This window comes from Mycothermus thermophilus (assembly GCF_041956435.1).
Source record: "Mycothermus thermophilus strain CBS 625.91 unplaced genomic scaffold VTJ04scaffold_2, whole genome shotgun sequence".
NCBI classification, from domain to species: domain Eukaryota; kingdom Fungi; phylum Ascomycota; class Sordariomycetes; order Sordariales; family Chaetomiaceae; genus Mycothermus; species Mycothermus thermophilus.
Window position 1 is genome coordinate 270,808 of NW_027191428.1, and position 16,372 is coordinate 287,179.

At 57.5% G+C, this 16,372-nt stretch overlaps 6 protein-coding genes across 6 annotated transcripts; 2 read left to right on the top strand and 4 right to left on the bottom strand.

The window, feature by feature from the left end:
* Positions 1-73: 73 nt before the first annotated feature.
* Positions 74-1,266, bottom strand: VTJ04DRAFT_2229 (uncharacterized protein; the record flags this gene model as incomplete). The annotated part of the gene is made up of 2 exons (XM_069359995.1): positions 74-1,189; positions 1,243-1,266. The coding sequence occupies 2 exons, from the start codon at positions 1,264-1,266 to the stop codon at positions 74-76; spliced, it is 1,140 nt and encodes a 379-aa protein (XP_069220750.1).
* Positions 1,267-2,309: 1,043 nt separating this feature from the next.
* Positions 2,310-5,928, top strand: VTJ04DRAFT_2230 (uncharacterized protein; the record flags this gene model as incomplete). The annotated part of the gene is made up of 4 exons (XM_069359997.1): positions 2,310-2,318; positions 2,377-2,923; positions 2,982-5,772; positions 5,877-5,928. The coding sequence occupies 4 exons, from the start codon at positions 2,310-2,312 to the stop codon at positions 5,926-5,928; spliced, it is 3,399 nt and encodes a 1,132-aa protein (XP_069220751.1).
* Positions 5,929-7,937: 2,009 nt separating this feature from the next.
* On the bottom strand, positions 7,938-8,144 carry VTJ04DRAFT_2231 (uncharacterized protein; the record flags this gene model as incomplete). The annotated part of the gene is made up of 1 exon (XM_069359998.1): positions 7,938-8,144. The coding sequence occupies one exon, from the start codon at positions 8,142-8,144 to the stop codon at positions 7,938-7,940; it is 207 nt and encodes a 68-aa protein (XP_069220752.1).
* A 728-nt stretch (positions 8,145-8,872) lies between these two features.
* Positions 8,873-10,911, top strand: VTJ04DRAFT_2232 (uncharacterized protein; the record flags this gene model as incomplete). The annotated part of the gene is made up of 5 exons (XM_069359999.1): positions 8,873-8,953; positions 9,067-9,137; positions 9,229-9,414; positions 9,476-10,225; positions 10,287-10,911. 5 exons carry the CDS (start codon positions 8,873-8,875, stop codon positions 10,909-10,911), a joined length of 1,713 nt encoding a protein of 570 aa, XP_069220753.1.
* Positions 10,912-11,056: 145 nt separating this feature from the next.
* VTJ04DRAFT_2233 (uncharacterized protein) lies at positions 11,057-12,302 on the bottom strand (the record flags this gene model as incomplete). Its single annotated transcript, XM_069360000.1, has 2 exons — positions 11,057-11,151; positions 12,176-12,302. The coding sequence occupies 2 exons, from the start codon at positions 12,300-12,302 to the stop codon at positions 11,057-11,059; spliced, it is 222 nt and encodes a 73-aa protein (XP_069220754.1).
* Positions 12,303-12,363: 61 nt separating this feature from the next.
* VTJ04DRAFT_2234 (uncharacterized protein) lies at positions 12,364-14,233 on the bottom strand (the record flags this gene model as incomplete). Its single annotated transcript, XM_069360001.1, has 2 exons — positions 12,364-13,717; positions 13,779-14,233. 2 exons carry the CDS (start codon positions 14,231-14,233, stop codon positions 12,364-12,366), a joined length of 1,809 nt encoding a protein of 602 aa, XP_069220755.1.
* Positions 14,234-16,372: the final 2,139 nt, after the last annotated feature.

A 16,372-nucleotide genomic window follows, 5' to 3' on the forward strand; every position in this document is an offset into this window, starting at 1 on the left:
AAAAAAGGAACTGTCCCCAAAAATGGCGGGCCAACAGCATGGACTAATCTCCAATAGCCCCATGACCCAAAGGTTAATGGTTGCCCTTGCCCTTCCGCTTCTTTAGCCCCTCAGCGCCGGAGGCTATCTCCGACTTGGTCTCCGATTCCTCCTCAATCTTCTCAACTTCGACAAGCTCACCAGAGCTATGGCTGTTGCCATCATCTGTGGCATCTTTCTTGGTCAAAGAGGACCGCGCGCCAAGCACTTCGGCGACGATCCGCTTTGTTTCATCAATCTCTCCGTTCATCGCTCCACACGCCATGCACCTCCACATTCCAAGCTCGGACAGCGCCTTGGTTCCAGGAGGGGCTTGCCCGTTGACCAGGCGGCATTGGGAGCAAATAAGGACAATCCTGTTCTTGGCGGCGGTCTCATCCTCGCCAAGGAGGGCGTCAAGAATACGGTCGTACCAATGCGATTCCACCGGAGCAGGGGCAGCGGGTGGGTAGTGAGCCGCGACTGGAGGTATCTTTCCATCGAACGCGTTCGGGGCGAACTCGGCGGATGCGCCCATGTCGGGGTGACGGATAGGCGGGTTATGGGCTGGAGGTCCAAATCGGCTCTGAGAGGGTGGCTGAGGGCTGTTGGGACCAGACATCGGCGGCCGTTGGATATTGGCCGTGGGCGGCGGCGGCATGTTGATTCGATCAGGGAGGCCTTGCTGCTGATTCTTTGGCTGGGCCGTCTTGTCAACGTCCTCGCCCTCCTCGGCTGTCTTGGAGCCCTTCTTCGGTTTGTGTTCGGCGTCGCCGTATTTCTGGAGCAGTTCGAGGGTCGAATCCCACTTGGTCGCATCCTTGAGCTTCTGGATGGTTTTGGCTCGCTCCTCTTGGAGCTCTTTCAAGCGCGCGGCCAGCCGCTGGATCCGATACTCGTAGAAGGTGGTGATAATCGTTCGGACCAGAACGATGAGAACCGGACCGCCCGCCATGCCGGTCCATTCCGTTGGTCCCAAGTTCTTCCATCCCACAACCAGCATCAAGACGATCCCGTAGACAAGGTATGCGAAAACGAGATACAAAGTCCAGAGTGTCTTGATCCGGCGCGCCTGAAACCGGGTTTTATCGAGGCGAGTCTGTGTCGACGAGATCTTGGTGGAGAGGTTCGAGAGAGCCTTCTCGAACGAGGCAGGAGAGGAGTCATCTCTCTGCGACGCTTGTCAGCTCGCAAGTTTCACTGTCACCGGAGTAGAGTACCTACCCCCCATGGCCAAAATGAAACCATCTTGAGGTCGCGGTGGTTGCTGGAATAAGTGCGAACAAACGGTGCGGTAGCGAAGGGAAGAAGCGAAGTTGCGCGAAAGTAGAGAAAAAACGCGACGCGAAACTGCAAAGGATGGAGCAAGAAAAGGGGAGTACAAAGGAGCGCAGGAAGGAGAAGAAGAATCCAAGGTTGAAGCTTAGGTTTAAAGTTTGGCCGGGCAGTCTGTGTTGCCGTTTGGCTGCCCAGCCTTTCTGTCGGTGATGGGATGGCGGGTTGGTGTTGCTTCAAGTTTGGACGAAAAGGACAGGGAGCGCACACTTGCGCGCGCGCGGTGACCTCATATGCTGCTTAAAGCGATACCGCCTGTCCGTTACCGGCATAGCACGGAGGCAACCTAGTCACACTTGCGGGATTGCCAGAGCCAAATGACAGGAGAAAGCCAAGAATTTTTTAAAATAGTAGTGGAAAATCGATTGAGGGCCTCGTTCCGACTCTATCTATTCTGTACTCATATTTGTATATATCCTGAAATCTTCCCTGCCAAAGTCATGGCATCTAGGGAACCCCCGTCGCAGTTGCAACAGCAATGCATCAAAGATGGAAAGCAGTTCTCTCAATCGGGGTCGGCACGGCCCTTGCTCCTGACCGCGTGGCAGGAGGGAGCCGGGGGTCTGGGGTTCCAGTCCACGGGGTGCCGGGGTTCCGTTCTGAGCCTCAACCTGTTCGAAACATTTCTTGGCAAGGTCCAAAGCCGCGCAACCATGTCCTCCTAGCTGAGGCGCAGGCAGGGACGAAACAGCAACGGCAAGGCTCTCTTTTTTGCCTTTCCATGACCTTTTCTTGTTCTTGACATGTTTCACTGATCACCGACCAGACATTGGTGTTTGGGTTGTGGGCTGTTTGTCTTTGTTTCTCTCCCCGCACCATCATTGTTTGACAGAGCGGCCCCCGTCCTGGAGACACATTGCCTCGCCGCGGCTGCTGACATCGCCAGAGTGCGCTCAACGACAAACCGGAGGACCAACGCAGTGGAATCAACTGGATGATCCAAGAAATCAGCAACCATGTTCCAGGTACGCCCACTGTCACCAATCTCAAGTCTCTGAGTCCAATATCACTGACATCTCTCAGAGAATCAAAGGAGCGATCGATCGGACCATTGCTGAAGAGCAGGCAAGGCAACGGGCCCTCCTCGAGGCGAGACAACAACAGCAAGTGCAGCAGACGACTGGTACCAGCGCAGTTAGGAGATCACGGTCATCGAGCACTGCAGGAGGTCAATCACCTGCACGACGGCCCCGTCCGACGAAGAAAGCCAGCCAGGACCTCAGCTCAAAGGATGCTGGCGATGGCGCTGCAAACCCCGACCCGGCTGTCTTCGAGGCCGCCTTTGTGATCGACGATGTCGATGAGGCCGCGGCCCCTTCGCGGACTAGTACACCGTCTGCAGCTGACAAGGAGGGAACGAGTGATTCGGGCAAGCAAGGAACATCCAGCGGCACTGAGTTGCCTGCGAACGGCACAGACACACCGGCATCCGGCAACAATGAAAAGACCTCCAAAGACACAACGAACCCGGGCGCTCTGAGTGCGCCAGCCGCGAACCCTGTCTCAGAGTTGCCTCCTGAGATCCGTGCTCGGCTGCGCAAGCTCGAGAAGCTCGAAAAGACCTACCCAGGTTTGCCATACCATTGCTGCCCACGAGTCTCAAGATAGGTTGGACTAATATTTTATAGAACTTCTACGTTCCTATCGCATCGCCCATAGCCGCGCCACATCCATCGAGCCCTTTGAGCGGGCCCTCAGAGAGAACACACCGTTGACATCCATCAAGGACCCAGAGGCCTTGATCGAGTACTTGAACCAGATCAACCTCAAAGGCGATATGGTTATGGAGGAGCTGAAACGCGTCACCGCTGAAAAGGACACATACAAAAAGAAAGCTGAGGATGCAGAGAAAGAGCTGGCCGCACTGAAAGAGGAGTTGGCAGCAGCCAAGGCCGCCAGCGACAAGGCTGAGGCCAAGGCTGATGAATCCAAGGAGCCAAAGGAGAAGACTACGGAGGGAGGTAGCGGTGAAGATCTCTTCTCATACGACGAGGAGATTCCCCAGCTCCAGGCTGAGCTTCGAAAGAAGTCGGAGGAGGTCGAACAGTTACAATCCGAGGTCAAGACCCTCCGGGACGAGCTCTCGTCAGCCAAAGAACACAGCGCTGGGCTCGTGGAAAGCCTCGAGAACACTGCTCGTGAACTCAGCGAGGCTCGCGATGCGGTCGCCGTCAAGACATCACTCGAGACGCAGCTTGAGGCTCGGAATACCGAGATTGCAGCCCTGACGGACCGCCTGGAGAAGGCCCAGTCTAAGCTCAAGGAGGCGGAGGCGAAGCTGGAGAAAGCCAAGGAAGAAGCTGCTGAATCGGTCAAGGAGAAGGCCGCCCAGCTCGCAGCCTCTAATTCTCGGAACGAAGAGCTTGAGGAAGATTTGCGCTCCGTCGTGCAAGCCAAGACGGAACTCGAGCAAAAGATCAAGGGGCTCTCTTCCGAGATAGACACACTCAAGAAGGCGAAGGCTGAAGACGAGTCCCGGATTCGTGAGCTCACCAATCAGCTACAACAAGCGAAGGCTGCCCCGGCGACTCCTGCCGCATCGACTCCAGCCCAGCAAAGCCCTGCACCTACACCAGGAGGTGGTGGTAAGAAAAAGAGGAAGAACAAGAAGAAGGGCGGCGCGGCGGCCGCGGCGGCCGCGGCAGCCGTTGAACCCGCCCCAAGTGAGGCGTCGACCACCGAGCAGCCGTCTTCGCCCATCGAAGAATCGTCAACTGCAGAGCTGGAGTTGGAGCTGGCCCGCCTCCGCGAAGAGCTGGCCGAGAAGGACGCGCGGATCGAGCGGCTGTCGAAGCAGCGCAAAACCGAAGAGGATCTCCGCGAGGAGATTGAGAACCTCCAGGAGAACCTGATGATGATTGGCCACGACCACGTTGAGGCCAAGGAGCGAATCAAGGCTCTCGAGGCCGAGAAGAAGGCGCTGAAGGAGCGCATCGCCGAACTCGAGACCGAGTTGGCAACCGCGTCGTCCTCGGCCAAAGTCAACGTGGAGCTGCAGAGCGAGTACGAATCCCTGAAGCAGGAATTCGACAACCTCAAGATGAAGACGTCGACTCTACAGACCGACCTTGCCGCGGCGCAGCAGCTGGCCCAGTCGCGGTACAAGGATCTGACGGAGCTGCGTGAGGTGCTGCAGAAAGCACAGCCTGAGCTCAAGAGCCTGCGGCAGGATTCTGCGGCGCTGAAGACGACTCGTGAGGAGCTTAGTGCTAAGCAAGCCGAACTCCGCACCCTCGAGGCGCGCGAGAAGGAGCTCAAGGCGGAGGCTGCCCGGGCGCAGCGCCTTGCGGCAGATCGTGAAGGGGAGATCAAGACACTGCAGGAGAAGATTGCCCAGGAAACCAATGCGCGGTTGAAGCTGGAGGACGAGAAGCGCATCGCCGGGCGCGACCTGCGCCGGTCCGAGGCGGAGAAGATCGAGATTTCGGCGCGCGAGGAGAAAGCCACTCGCGAGCTCCAACGCGTCCAGGAGGAAGCCGCCAAGCTGCGCCCGCGGATCAAGGAGCTCGAGGACGAAGCCGCCAAACTCCGCCGCGAGCAGGAAATCCTCCGCGAGGAGGTGGAGCTCAAGACCAGCCAGTACAGCAACGCGCAGAGCCTGCTGGGCAGCATGCGCGACCAAACCGCCGAGCTCAGCATCCAGCTCAAGGAGAGCCAGGCGCAGTGCGAGAGTTTGGACGAGGAGCTGGCCGAGGCGCGGCGCATGCTGAGTGAGCGCACCCGCGAGGCCGAAACCATGCGCCGCTTGTTGGCGGACGTCGATGAGCGCGCCGAGGCCAAGGTTCGTGAGATGCGCGCCCGCATGGACGCCGCCATCGAGGAGCGCGACAGGCTTGAAGATGAGTCCAGCGCTCTGGCGCGCCGGCGGGCCCGCGAGACGGAAGAACTCAAGCAGCGCGCCCGTGATTTGGAGCGCGAGGTCAAGGCGCTGACGGCGGAGCGGGATGAGTTAGAGGCGCGTGAGCGCGAGTGGAAGCGGCGGCGCGAGGAGCTCGAGGGCGTCGAGCAGCGCGCCGCCGAAGAAGTGGCCGAGGTGCGGGCCACGGCGGCCAGCCTCCGTGCCACGCTCGACGGGTCGGAGCAGCAGGTGCGCGAGGCCGAGCGGCGCAACGCGGAGCTCCGCCGGGCGTTGGACGACTACCGCGTCCGATACGACAAGCTGGCACGGGAGGCCAAGACGCTGCAGGCGAGACTGGCCGGAGGCGTCGGGGGCCCACCGGCCGTGTCGGGCCGCAGCTCGATGGAGTCGACGCGGTCCGGCAGCTTCTCGGCAGCCAGCGGGTCCCAGCAGGCGGGGGTGGGGGTGAATCCGGACGCGGTGTACCTGAAGACCATCCTGTTGCAGTTTTTGGAGCAGAAGGATAATAAGCTCAGGGCGCAGCTGGTGCCGGTGCTGGGCAAGCTGCTCAAGTTCGACAAGTGAGTCACATCATCCCAAGGCCGTTTGTTTGTGGGGGTAATTGGGATTTGTTTGTTTGAGAGAGTTTCGCATGCTAACCTGGCTTTCTTCCTTCGCACCACAGGACCGACGAACAAAAGTGGCTCGCGGCGATCCAGCACATCAACCACAGGTAGCACGGGTTTGCCTTGCGGCGGTTGGGTGTACTCCGTTGGAGGATTGTCGATGAAGTATGGGGGATAGCAGGGACAAGGTTGGTCTGTGTATTTTTACGGGGTACGTCCTGCATTGATGAGGCGCAAAGGTTTGGGGAGGCAGAGAGGGGAGGGAGGGCCTGCCCCTTGCAGTAGAACGGCGTACGTAGCACAATCCTACGTGTCTGCGTCCTCGAGTGGTCCTCGAGGCAGCGATGAGTGACGGATGTCACGGTGACACCCGATGTCCATCAGGTATCTAAGCAATGCTGTTTGCCAGTCGTGAAATTGCCCAACCTTAGGTACTCTTACTCCGTACGCCCCTGGGTTGGATCTTGGGGGAGTGTCCCACAGGACAGGAAGACGGTCTGGAACTGGACCCAAACGGTTGTGGGATGAACGCGTTGCTCGCTGCATCGCGTTCCAGGCAAGCAAGCCACCCCGCTCCCTTCCCCGGGGCGGCGGCACGGCGACGCTGCGCTGGAACATTACTTCGTAAAGGCTGCAGGAAAGTTGAGGCAATTGAGGCATTTGAAACCAGCCTTAATGTCAGGGCTAATTAAGCCGCTGAACGTTCAGGTCGGAGCCGGCCTGGTGATGGCTTGCTATCAGCTCTCAGCCTGGCGGCCGCAGCCGAGCGACAGACAGACAGCCGGGAACCACGGCATTGTTTTGGTCTGGGGAAAACGGACTGTTTGCCGCCTTGTTGTTTCAGCCCTGGTTGTCAAGGAACAGTACACACGTGCTCTGTATCCGTAGCGGCTGGGAAGATGTGCCCCAGGTAGTGGATATCATGGACAAAGGCAGGCTCAGAGCTTGAGGGTTGAGATGACAACAGACGGCGGGTTCGATGACAACATATCAAGACAAGAAACAATACCGAATACGGTAGCTCAGGACAACTCTGTCAACACATGAATGTTCAGCACATGGTACTGAGCGGACTCGCGATATGGCCAACATCTCCTCCGTCAGGGCAGTTTAGACAGGCAGAGCGAAACACGCTCGGCCAACTCCCGCCGTCCGTGCCGTCCGGTCTAATGATCTCTCGGACACCTCCATGGCCTGGCAGAGGAAGGGCGCGCGGCGACCGCGGGAGAGCTGGAGGACAGCACCGGACCCAAGGACCAAAGAGAGAAAGAGGTGTGAACGATCGGGGGATTCCTATCGCTGCATGCGGAGCCATCCGCAGGCCAGGTTCATGGCTGGGCACCAATCAGAGAAGATCAGCCAAGAGGATGGGGGTGGGAGAGGGAGAGTGGGTGGGTGGTGTGGATGTGTCAAAAAGTTGGGGGTCAGTCAAGCCAGCTCGCCGGCGCCGAGCTCTCACCTCTCAGCTGTTTTGGAGATCTGCTGGGTTGAGGTTGGGTCGGGTTGGGTTGCAGAGCTGCGCTGACAAGGACCGTTTTGGGGAAGATCCAAAGACGGGAAACAAGATTGGCGGGGTTGCCACCGCCAGGGTCGGTATCTTATCTTATCGGACGCCACAAAGTCTGTTTCGAGTTTGGGTTCGGTGGGAAAGTGGTGGCCGGGGTGCGTCGTGGTTGCTGCTGCCGAGGCTCATTGGCGTCTGGGGCATTTGAGTAGCAGATACATTATCGATGCAGGCGCGACGTGTGTTGCTGTGCTGTTTGCTGGGTGCTCTTGACCTGATGGGACCAACGATAGCTAACTCTTCCCCAAATGGGCTGTCTGTATCATGTGTCGGTGCACAAGTGGGTTAGTTTAGTATTGAGAGGGGCTTCTTAGGTCGCTTGTCTTCCTCCACTCTGTTTTCCACTTTCCAAGCATTGCGCGCCGTTTGAAGAATCGAGTCTAGGGATTTTGGGATTTTAGGGACAAAAAGTCAGGCCAATGAACATCTGATGGCTGGAGCCAGAGGGGTTCTTGGAGAGTGGGTTTTGGTGGGTTGGAGGGTCGCTAGCGGCAACAAACTACCCTTCTTGTGATAATTGATATCACATACTTGCTACCACTCCGAACTCCGTACGTCACAGGACTTGGTGCTCCATGTTACCGACGCTGGAGCCGCCGCACTCGCTTCCATCGCCGACTGCGACCCGCAGCCAGGTAGCCCAGGTCGGTAGCCGCTCGGCCCCATCCCACGGCAGGACTCCGCACGGTTTCCTTCCAGCGCTGCTGCTGATGCTGCTGCAGAAATCCCCATGTGGTGGCACCAATGGATTCGCAGGCAGCATGTCTCTTTGGGATTGAGGCGTCCCGAGTCCTGTCTAGATGGAGGAAAGCTGGGGGAAGAGACCGGAGCAGTGGAGGGGCCCGGCCGGGTTGGAGGCCATCCATCATGGAGGTTGGAACTGGAACCCAACCGTGGATTCGGCGCTCGACGACGTGACATCCCGCCTCCTCCCGGCCTAGCACGCCCTGTCGCCAGCCAGTCATGGACAACATTTGCCCCGGGGGGTGGAAAAACAGATCAGTCGACCGACTTGTGAAAGCAAACCGGAATTTGGCTTCAGACGAGATAAGAGATTCTGGACCAATTTTTTTCAGTTTTACTCTGTTGTAGTGCCTTTGCGTCGCCGTCCCCCATTCCACACACCCAGCCTTGCCCACCCCGGGTCCCTTGCTGTCCCTGCTGCTGTGTGATTCCCAGGTCATCCCCGGACCACGCCGGCCCCGGGTTCCGCCGCCTTCTCTTAAGCCCTGGTCGTCTTCACACCCACTCCCAAAATAAGAATCTCTGGAAATCTTTAATAAGAAGCCGTCCGGCCATGTGCTCCCGTTGACCTGGTCCTCGGGTTCCCGGACGACTTTTGGGGATTGCCTCTTGATTCAACCTCCACCTACACATATCTCACCTCCCCTAGCCGCGGTAGTGCGAGTGGCACACTACCTCCGCACCCCGACACCACTTACACATCATTTGTGAGAGCGGTACCGGGCCGAAACAGACTCAGCAACAAAAATGGGTTGGGTCGAAAACATCAACCGCAAAATCGCCGTCAGTCCAGTTGGACGCTGGTTCCAACTGGACGGGTCTGGCCATGTGAGATCATCTTTCCTTGGATCCGTTCCCAGACATTGTGGCCGGGAACGCGACCCGAAACATGAAGATGAATTGAGAGAACTCACTGACACCGAACTCGCTCCCAAACACAGCCCAAGGAGAGGAAAGGCTCCTACTTCTTCACCGAGATGCGCGCTGGTCTCGCAACCTTCTTCGCCATGGCGTTCGTCTACCTACCTACCTGCTCCATGTTCAATGCGGGGGAGCTTTGGCTCGATTTCAGGGCGGCGAGCTGACTCTTTTGACTTCTACAGTTACATTATTGCCGTGAACGCTAGCATTGTTGCCGACAGTGGTGGTACCTGCAGGTGCGAGGGCGAGGGTTGTACCTTTGGCCCCGAATACCAGCTTTGCAAGAACGAGATCAAGCGGGATCTCGTCACCGCGACGGCCGCCATCTCGGCCTTGGGCACCTTCTTCATGGGTCTTCTTGCTAATCTGTACGTGGAACTCGATTGGAGTTTGCTCATGAAATCGAAAGCTAACGTCGCCACAAAATAGCCCCATTGCCGTCGCTCCGGGTATGGGTCTGAACGCCTACTTCGCCTACACCGTCGTCGGCTTCCACGGTCAGGGCAAGGTCCCGTTCGAGGTGGCTCTGACCTCCATCTTCATCGAGGGCTTCATCTTCTTCGGTCTCGCCCTGTTCGGTCTGCGCCAGTGGCTCGCCCGCATCATTCCGCGCTCCATCAAGCTGGCCACTAGCGTTGGTATCGGCTTGTTCCTGACCCTGATCGGCCTGACCTATGCCGAGGGTATCGGTCTTGTTGTCGGCGGCAAGGAGGTGCCCACCGCCCTGGCCGGCTGCCCGCCCGAGTACCGCGACGAGTTCGGCCAGTGCCCGGACAGCCAAAAGATGCGCAACCCGACCATGTGGATCGGCATCTTCTGCGGCGGCGTCTTCACGGCCATGCTGCTCATGTACCGCGTCAAGGGCGCCATCATCGCCGGCATCCTGCTCGTCTCCATCATCTCGTGGCCGCGCCCCACCCCCGTCACCTACTTCCCCTACACCGACGTCGGCAACGATATGTTCGACTTCTTCAAGAAGGTCGTCGACTTCCACCCCATCGGCAAGGTGCTCAACGTCCAGGACTGGAACATCAGCGGCTACGGCAGCCAGTTCGGCCTCGCCCTCGTCACCTTCCTCTACGTCGACATTCTCGACTGCACGGGCACCCTGTACTCGATGGCTCGCTACGCCAACCTAGTCGACCCCGTCACTCAGGACTTTGAGGGCTCTACCGTTGCGTACGTCTCCCATTTCCCCCCTCTCGAAAATTCCTTTCGTCCAGTTACTGACCCGCAACAGCTACATGGTTGACTCCCTCACCATCTCCATCGGCGCCATCTTCGGCACTCCCCCGGTGACCGCCTTCGTCGAGTCCGGTGCCGGTATCGGTGAAGGCGGCAAGACCGGCCTGACCGCCATCTCGACGGGCATCTGCTTCTTCATCTCCATCTTCTTCGCGCCCATCTTCGCCTCCATCCCGCCCTGGGCCACGGGCTGCGTGCTGATCCTGGTCGGCTCCATGATGACCGCCGCCGTTGTCGAGATCAACTGGAAGTACCTGGGCGACGCGATCCCCGCCTTCGTTACCATCGCCCTCATGCCCTTCACCTACTCCATCGCTGACGGCCTCATCGCGGGTATCTGCCTGTACCTGCTCATCAACACGCTCGTGTGGATCGTCGAGAAGGCTTCCGGCGGCCGCATTGTCCCGCCCAACAAGGACGAGAAGGAGCCCTGGAGCTGGCGCGTCGAGGGCGGGTTTGCGCCCACCTGGATGCGCAAGGTTGCTAAGGGGGATGTCAAGTTCTGGCAGTGGAACGCCGCGCCCGCGACTACCGTGGTGACTGGCACCGAGGCTGTGGCCGAGGCGGATAAGAAGGTTTCTTCGTCGGATAAGGACACGACGCCGGAGAAGCAGGCTTGAAGTCGACACTCGCGATGAAGAGGTACGGGAGTGCTGCGGATGATACCCCACAGATCGGTCGGTCGTTTTGGATTTTGATGGATGAGGAATGATGGAACGAATACCCTGGGTGTGTATTTTTGGCTTGTTATGGGATGGGCTGGATTTACAATCGTTGCGTATTTTGCGCTTGTTGCTTTTTGAAGCTGGTTTTTGTTTTCGGATGCCGGACGGGCGAGTTGGCTTGTGAGGTGTTGTCGCCTTGGAAAGTGTGCTAGGATCTATACCAAGCCCAGATGTAATAACTAGCCGTTTTAATGTCAAAACAAACCAAGTCGGTCTTTCTAATATCTCGGGCCAAAAAATACTTATATGTGAGTGTTGATGTTCACCCATCCTGTACTCCTACAACTTCCTGTTGTCAGGGACTCCGCTGCTGTGTCAGTGGACGAGTGATTTGTGAATTAAGAGACATAACAACCTCACTCAACACATGTGCAAATGCTGAATGAGACGAGAGGATGTGAAGGACAATTAAGACTATCATGTCAACGCTATGCTCTCCAGCAGTTAGTTTCATGAGTCAGGGAGTTAGTAAACACGTCAACCCATCAGCTTATACCTAAGACAACGAACGACCTGTCCATTGTGGTAGTTGATACTCACTTCCCTCGAGGAGCAACCTTTTCTAGTTATTGTTCATACCTCGACATTAAAGGTTGAGTACACAAAGAGCTTTGTTTGATACTCTTCTCATATCCAAGGTGGACAGGGATATCTCGAGAAGTCGAGGGAACGTGGAGCAACCATCAACACTTAAAGGAAACAAAGAACAAAAGCACACGACCCATCTGAGCAGTAATCTCCAGGAAAGGCTCACAACCTGTTCAAGGTTAGGCTCAAAACTCGGATTGTTATATTTCGTCACTCGATGGGATCTAGATGTAGCAACATTAAAACACCGAGTTATGTATTGCCTACCAAACACCCAGCACCTAATAACATTCCCGCCGAAGACAAACGGAAATGAAACTTGAGTTTGCTGACACCACGTCTATCGACAATCGAAACAATGGCGGTTGCAAGAATAATCCCTCCCTGATCTACCATGAGGGCTCATGGGCAATGATTCTCAAACTCCAACAAGACGCCTCGACGCCAACTGAGATGTGTGTGGTGTTGGACATACACAAACCACCAAGGCAACTACAGCTTCAAAACAATCACAAGCAAACAAATCGAATCAAGAGTAAGGCAGACAAAGCTCTTCCGTTGTATTGTCAACAGGTGCAGTACGGTATAAGAGCTCCAAAATTTAAGTCATACAGTTCCGCCCCCAGAAGTAAAACAACCAACCCAACCAAATGCACCGTTTTCGCCATGCTCTCCCACCAATCCATCCATCCATCCATCCCCCCACCGTTGTTACCAGCCAGGGCCCAAAATGGTTTTCATTCATACAAAAAAGACAAGTTACGAAAATCGTCGCTTCTTGAGCGCGGTAGTGCTCCCGTCATCTAGTGAGCGTTTTGAACACACTTTCAAGACATAGGTGGTAGTCGGATTGGTAATAGTCTTGTTCATAGGCGGTGACGTCGACGATGTGTCGAGGACGAGGGACGTTCCGGGCTTCGAGGGGGAACTGGAAGCCTTGTTCTTCTTGACCTGTTCGCGGATTTGTAATCTCCGCTCTTCGACTCGGAGGACCCACAGGAGAGTGATGAGAACCTCCTTGGACGGCAGGGCGGCTCCTTGGAGCCAGCCCGTCGGCCCGCGACGGGGCAGGGGGCGCGGCGCGTCTCCGCCGGCCGGCGCCGTCCCCGCCGCCGAGTCGTCGGCTCCCGAAACCCGGTCGACCGCAAGTTCCTCAGTTGACGCCAACCGCAATACCGCCATCGTCGCATCCATCAAGGGACGCGCCAGGAAGGGGCTGCAGGTAAGGATCTTCCGAAGGGTGCGGAGTCTCAGGGTCGAGGAGCGACGAGTCTGCGACGGGGCGGCCGCCGTAGAGGGGCTGCGCCGACTGCTCGTCGGTGATGAAGTCGTGGATGTCGAATTCGGCCGAGAAGTGGAAGGATTCGTCACCAGCCAAATGATCGTATTCAAGATCGCTCGAGTTGGGGGAAGCGAGGAGCCCGCTCTCAACGAGATAGCGATCTGCGTCAAGGGCCTCTGGCATGCAGAAATCGCCGCCGAGGTCGCCGTCAGCAGGAACTGGAGCTGGAGGAGGAACAGGTGCGCCGGATGCAGCGCCTGCTGCGACATCCGCTGCCACAGCGAGACCGGAGCCTCCGCCGACCGACACTGCAGGTCAGGGCACAACATCTCTGCAGGATGTTGTGTCGCGTCGGGGGAAGCAACGGCCTTAGCCGGGGCAGGGGTGTTAGCAGCGGGAGCCGCAGCCGGAGCCGGTTGGCTTGACTGTTCCTCGGCCGCCTCGGGGATGGGGGTCAGCGTCGGTGAGAGAGACGCGGGGTTGACTGTCTTGTTGGCCTGGAATAGTGGCTCCGGGGGCGCAAGGCCGCCGATGACGGCGCCCTGGTTGCCCTGGGCAGCGAAGAGCTGCTGCGAGAGGGCGATGGCGGTTTGGCGGAGCCCATCACAGGACGCCGAGCCATTGCCCTGCCGCATCTTCTGCAGCTCTTCGATAAGGGTGAAGTTCACCTGTTGCAACTGGATGACGGCGGCCTCGAGCTGCTTATTCCGCCGCTCAAGGCCTTCGACTTCCAGCCGCTTCCGCTCGCGCGACGACTGGGCGGCGCGGCGGTTCCGGAGAACGCGCTCTACGCGACGTTGCTCCTTTTCATCTTCTGTCTTGGCGCGTTTCCTTTGCGAACGTCAGCCATCTGTGACTGCGGCAGTTCGATACTATCGTCATAGTCACATACCTTGGAGGAAGATTCGTCTTCGGTTCCGGGAGCACTTGGCCCCAGGATTTCCTCTTCTTAACCGGCTTCTTCTCCGATTCGGAGGCGGTTATTGTGGGAGGTGGTGGTTGTGTGAGGGCGTTTTGTGTGAGAGCGCTGATGCCGGCGGCCAGCATCGAGAGATCGGCGGGGAGATTGGCCGCGAGTGATGGAGGAAGAGCGGGTGTAAGAGCGGGAGTGATGGCAGGAGGGGTGATGTTGGTGGTAGTCATGGTCGGCGCCGGGGTTGACTGAGAGTCGCCGCACGTCGAGGCGGGTGGCGAGAGGACGTCAAGAGGGTGAATTGTGCTTGCTGGTGATGGGCTGAACAGAGATGGGTACATCTCGTCCGGGGCCGAAAGGACGGACTCGGCCGGAGAACCCTCGAACTTGACGGCCGGCGAGGCGGCGCCGTTCCAGGCCGGGATCTCGGACATGGTGGTGCCGATTCTTGCCACACAATGTATGACCGACAAAGGGGGTATGTGAAGTGGCTGTTGTTTTGGCTGTGGTTTGTCGAGGGATGCACAGAGGTTCTCAGTGCCTCGAAGTGTCTAATATGGCTCGCGAAGGCGAAGTCTAAGATGGGATTGCGCAGACCATGACGACATCCACGAGTGAGTCAGCCAGTGAAGGTGACTCGCTCGATGTCTGGCTCCGCACTGATGGACAGAGAGAAGGACACGCTGGCTTCTTGCAGCGACACGGGGAACAGAAGGCAGACTCGAAGGAGGCGAGGGGTGGCCAGGCAACTCTTTATGTTCTGGACACGTAGGCTTCAGGGGAGTGGTGCCTGAGGCAACAAGGCCGCAAGGGAGGGCCCACCTGCGCTCTGATTGGCCCACTTCGGTCGAGATTGGCATCCCTCCGAAGGCTGCGACATCCGAGTCCCCAAAGAGGGAACCACAAAAAGCGGACACACCTTCCTCCACAAGACCCACCCCACCATCGGGTCCATCTCACCATCGTGCCGCAGTTCAGGGGGGCAGCACGTCCAAAAGGGGCACTGAATGGGCTTTCGCTCCGTCTTTCCCCAGACCAAGCCGTGTCTTGCATGCATCGAGAATGGCCAAGCAAACCAAAGCAAAGCATGCCATGAACTCGCAGAATCCAAGGGAAACGCGTACGGCTTGGATTGGTGTTTCTTTGCATTTTTGTGGGATATCCTAGCCCTCCTTTGTTTGCCCTCGGAATGCTCAGCAAGGGAGGGGAGCGGCTGACGCTGACACACGTCTACCACCTGCACTTGAGACGAACTCGCTCCAAGAAAAAAAAGGCCCACCAGTTTGGCTGGCTGTGTCAACATGGCTCCGTTCATGACAGTCGTCGGCTTACAAAGACACTCCGGATTACGAGGGGCCAGCATGCCATCGTCTTCCCAACTACCGTGATCCACAGCAGAGGTCGCAGTCGAAGAATTGTGTTGCCTACCATTTAGAAAGTATGCATGCCTCTTGGATGCTTCCACGGCCCGTCGTGATATGGTAGTGATTGATCTATTGACTCGGCTCAACAAATCAACCAGCAGATCTCCTGCTGCGGCTCAAGGGAACATATTGATTGCCGTAGAGCACATTCCATCCACTACTCCATCTTCCTGTCTGTCTCGGCAGGGCGTTACACACCTCAATCTAACGCGGAAGCCAGAGGAAGGCTGGGAACCATCCCCAGGCTCGCCACCATTCTCCCGGCTGAATTCCCCAGACCCAGATTCCCCGGATTGACGTCGCATCAACCCGTCGTCTGCCGTTGACATCGCGCCGTCAATTAATGGAAACCACGGGCTTCGCTCTCTCCGGGTGCAACCGGCTCCGCGCGGCCCCGGATTTTGGTCAATTTACAATTTGTTGCAATCCGGCACTCAAGCGGCCCGCTCGGCGGCGACACGGTGAGGGGTGACGAGTCTATGATTGCTTTGCGGAGAGACGACGACGACTGTTACTATGCGTCGTCAGCCGGCGCTGGGATGATTATGATTGAACCGGCACCCGGCAATCGGCGGCCGATGAGATTTTTGGAGAAAAAACACCAGTATGATTTTGTGGGTTACGAGAGCCCGTAAGAGATTGGTGTAAGAGTCGCACCGTCGTGTTCAGCCCTAAGCCTGCGCCGCACAGGCTGAGCACACTCGGAGCCAGGAACCGCCCAATGATTTGCTGTTCCTATTTTTTGCAACACATTTTATCAAGCCACAGAGGGAGGGGACGGCTTCACCCACCATACTTTTATTCATTCCCCTCTCTCCGCACAAAAACAATTTGGTGGTAATGGTGGTGGTGTGAAAAAGAAATCAACGGCCGGCTCACCAGCATTCTCCGGCTTGACGGCTTGACGATGCAACCTCAGGCGTCGTCCAGAATCCGGGGTAAAGTCATGGAAGCTTCGAAAGCGCGACGCCAAGCGCTTCGTCCAGTTGGTTCCTTCCTCAAGCGAACCTCAGGGGCCGGCGCCTTCTGGATTCTTCCGTCGGCCGATCGGTGACGGTTCCGAAACAGATGGCGCACTCGTCTCGTCTTGGCGACACGTGCGCCGAGAGCGCACCAACGGCGAACGCCTCATCAGGATGCATGCAATTT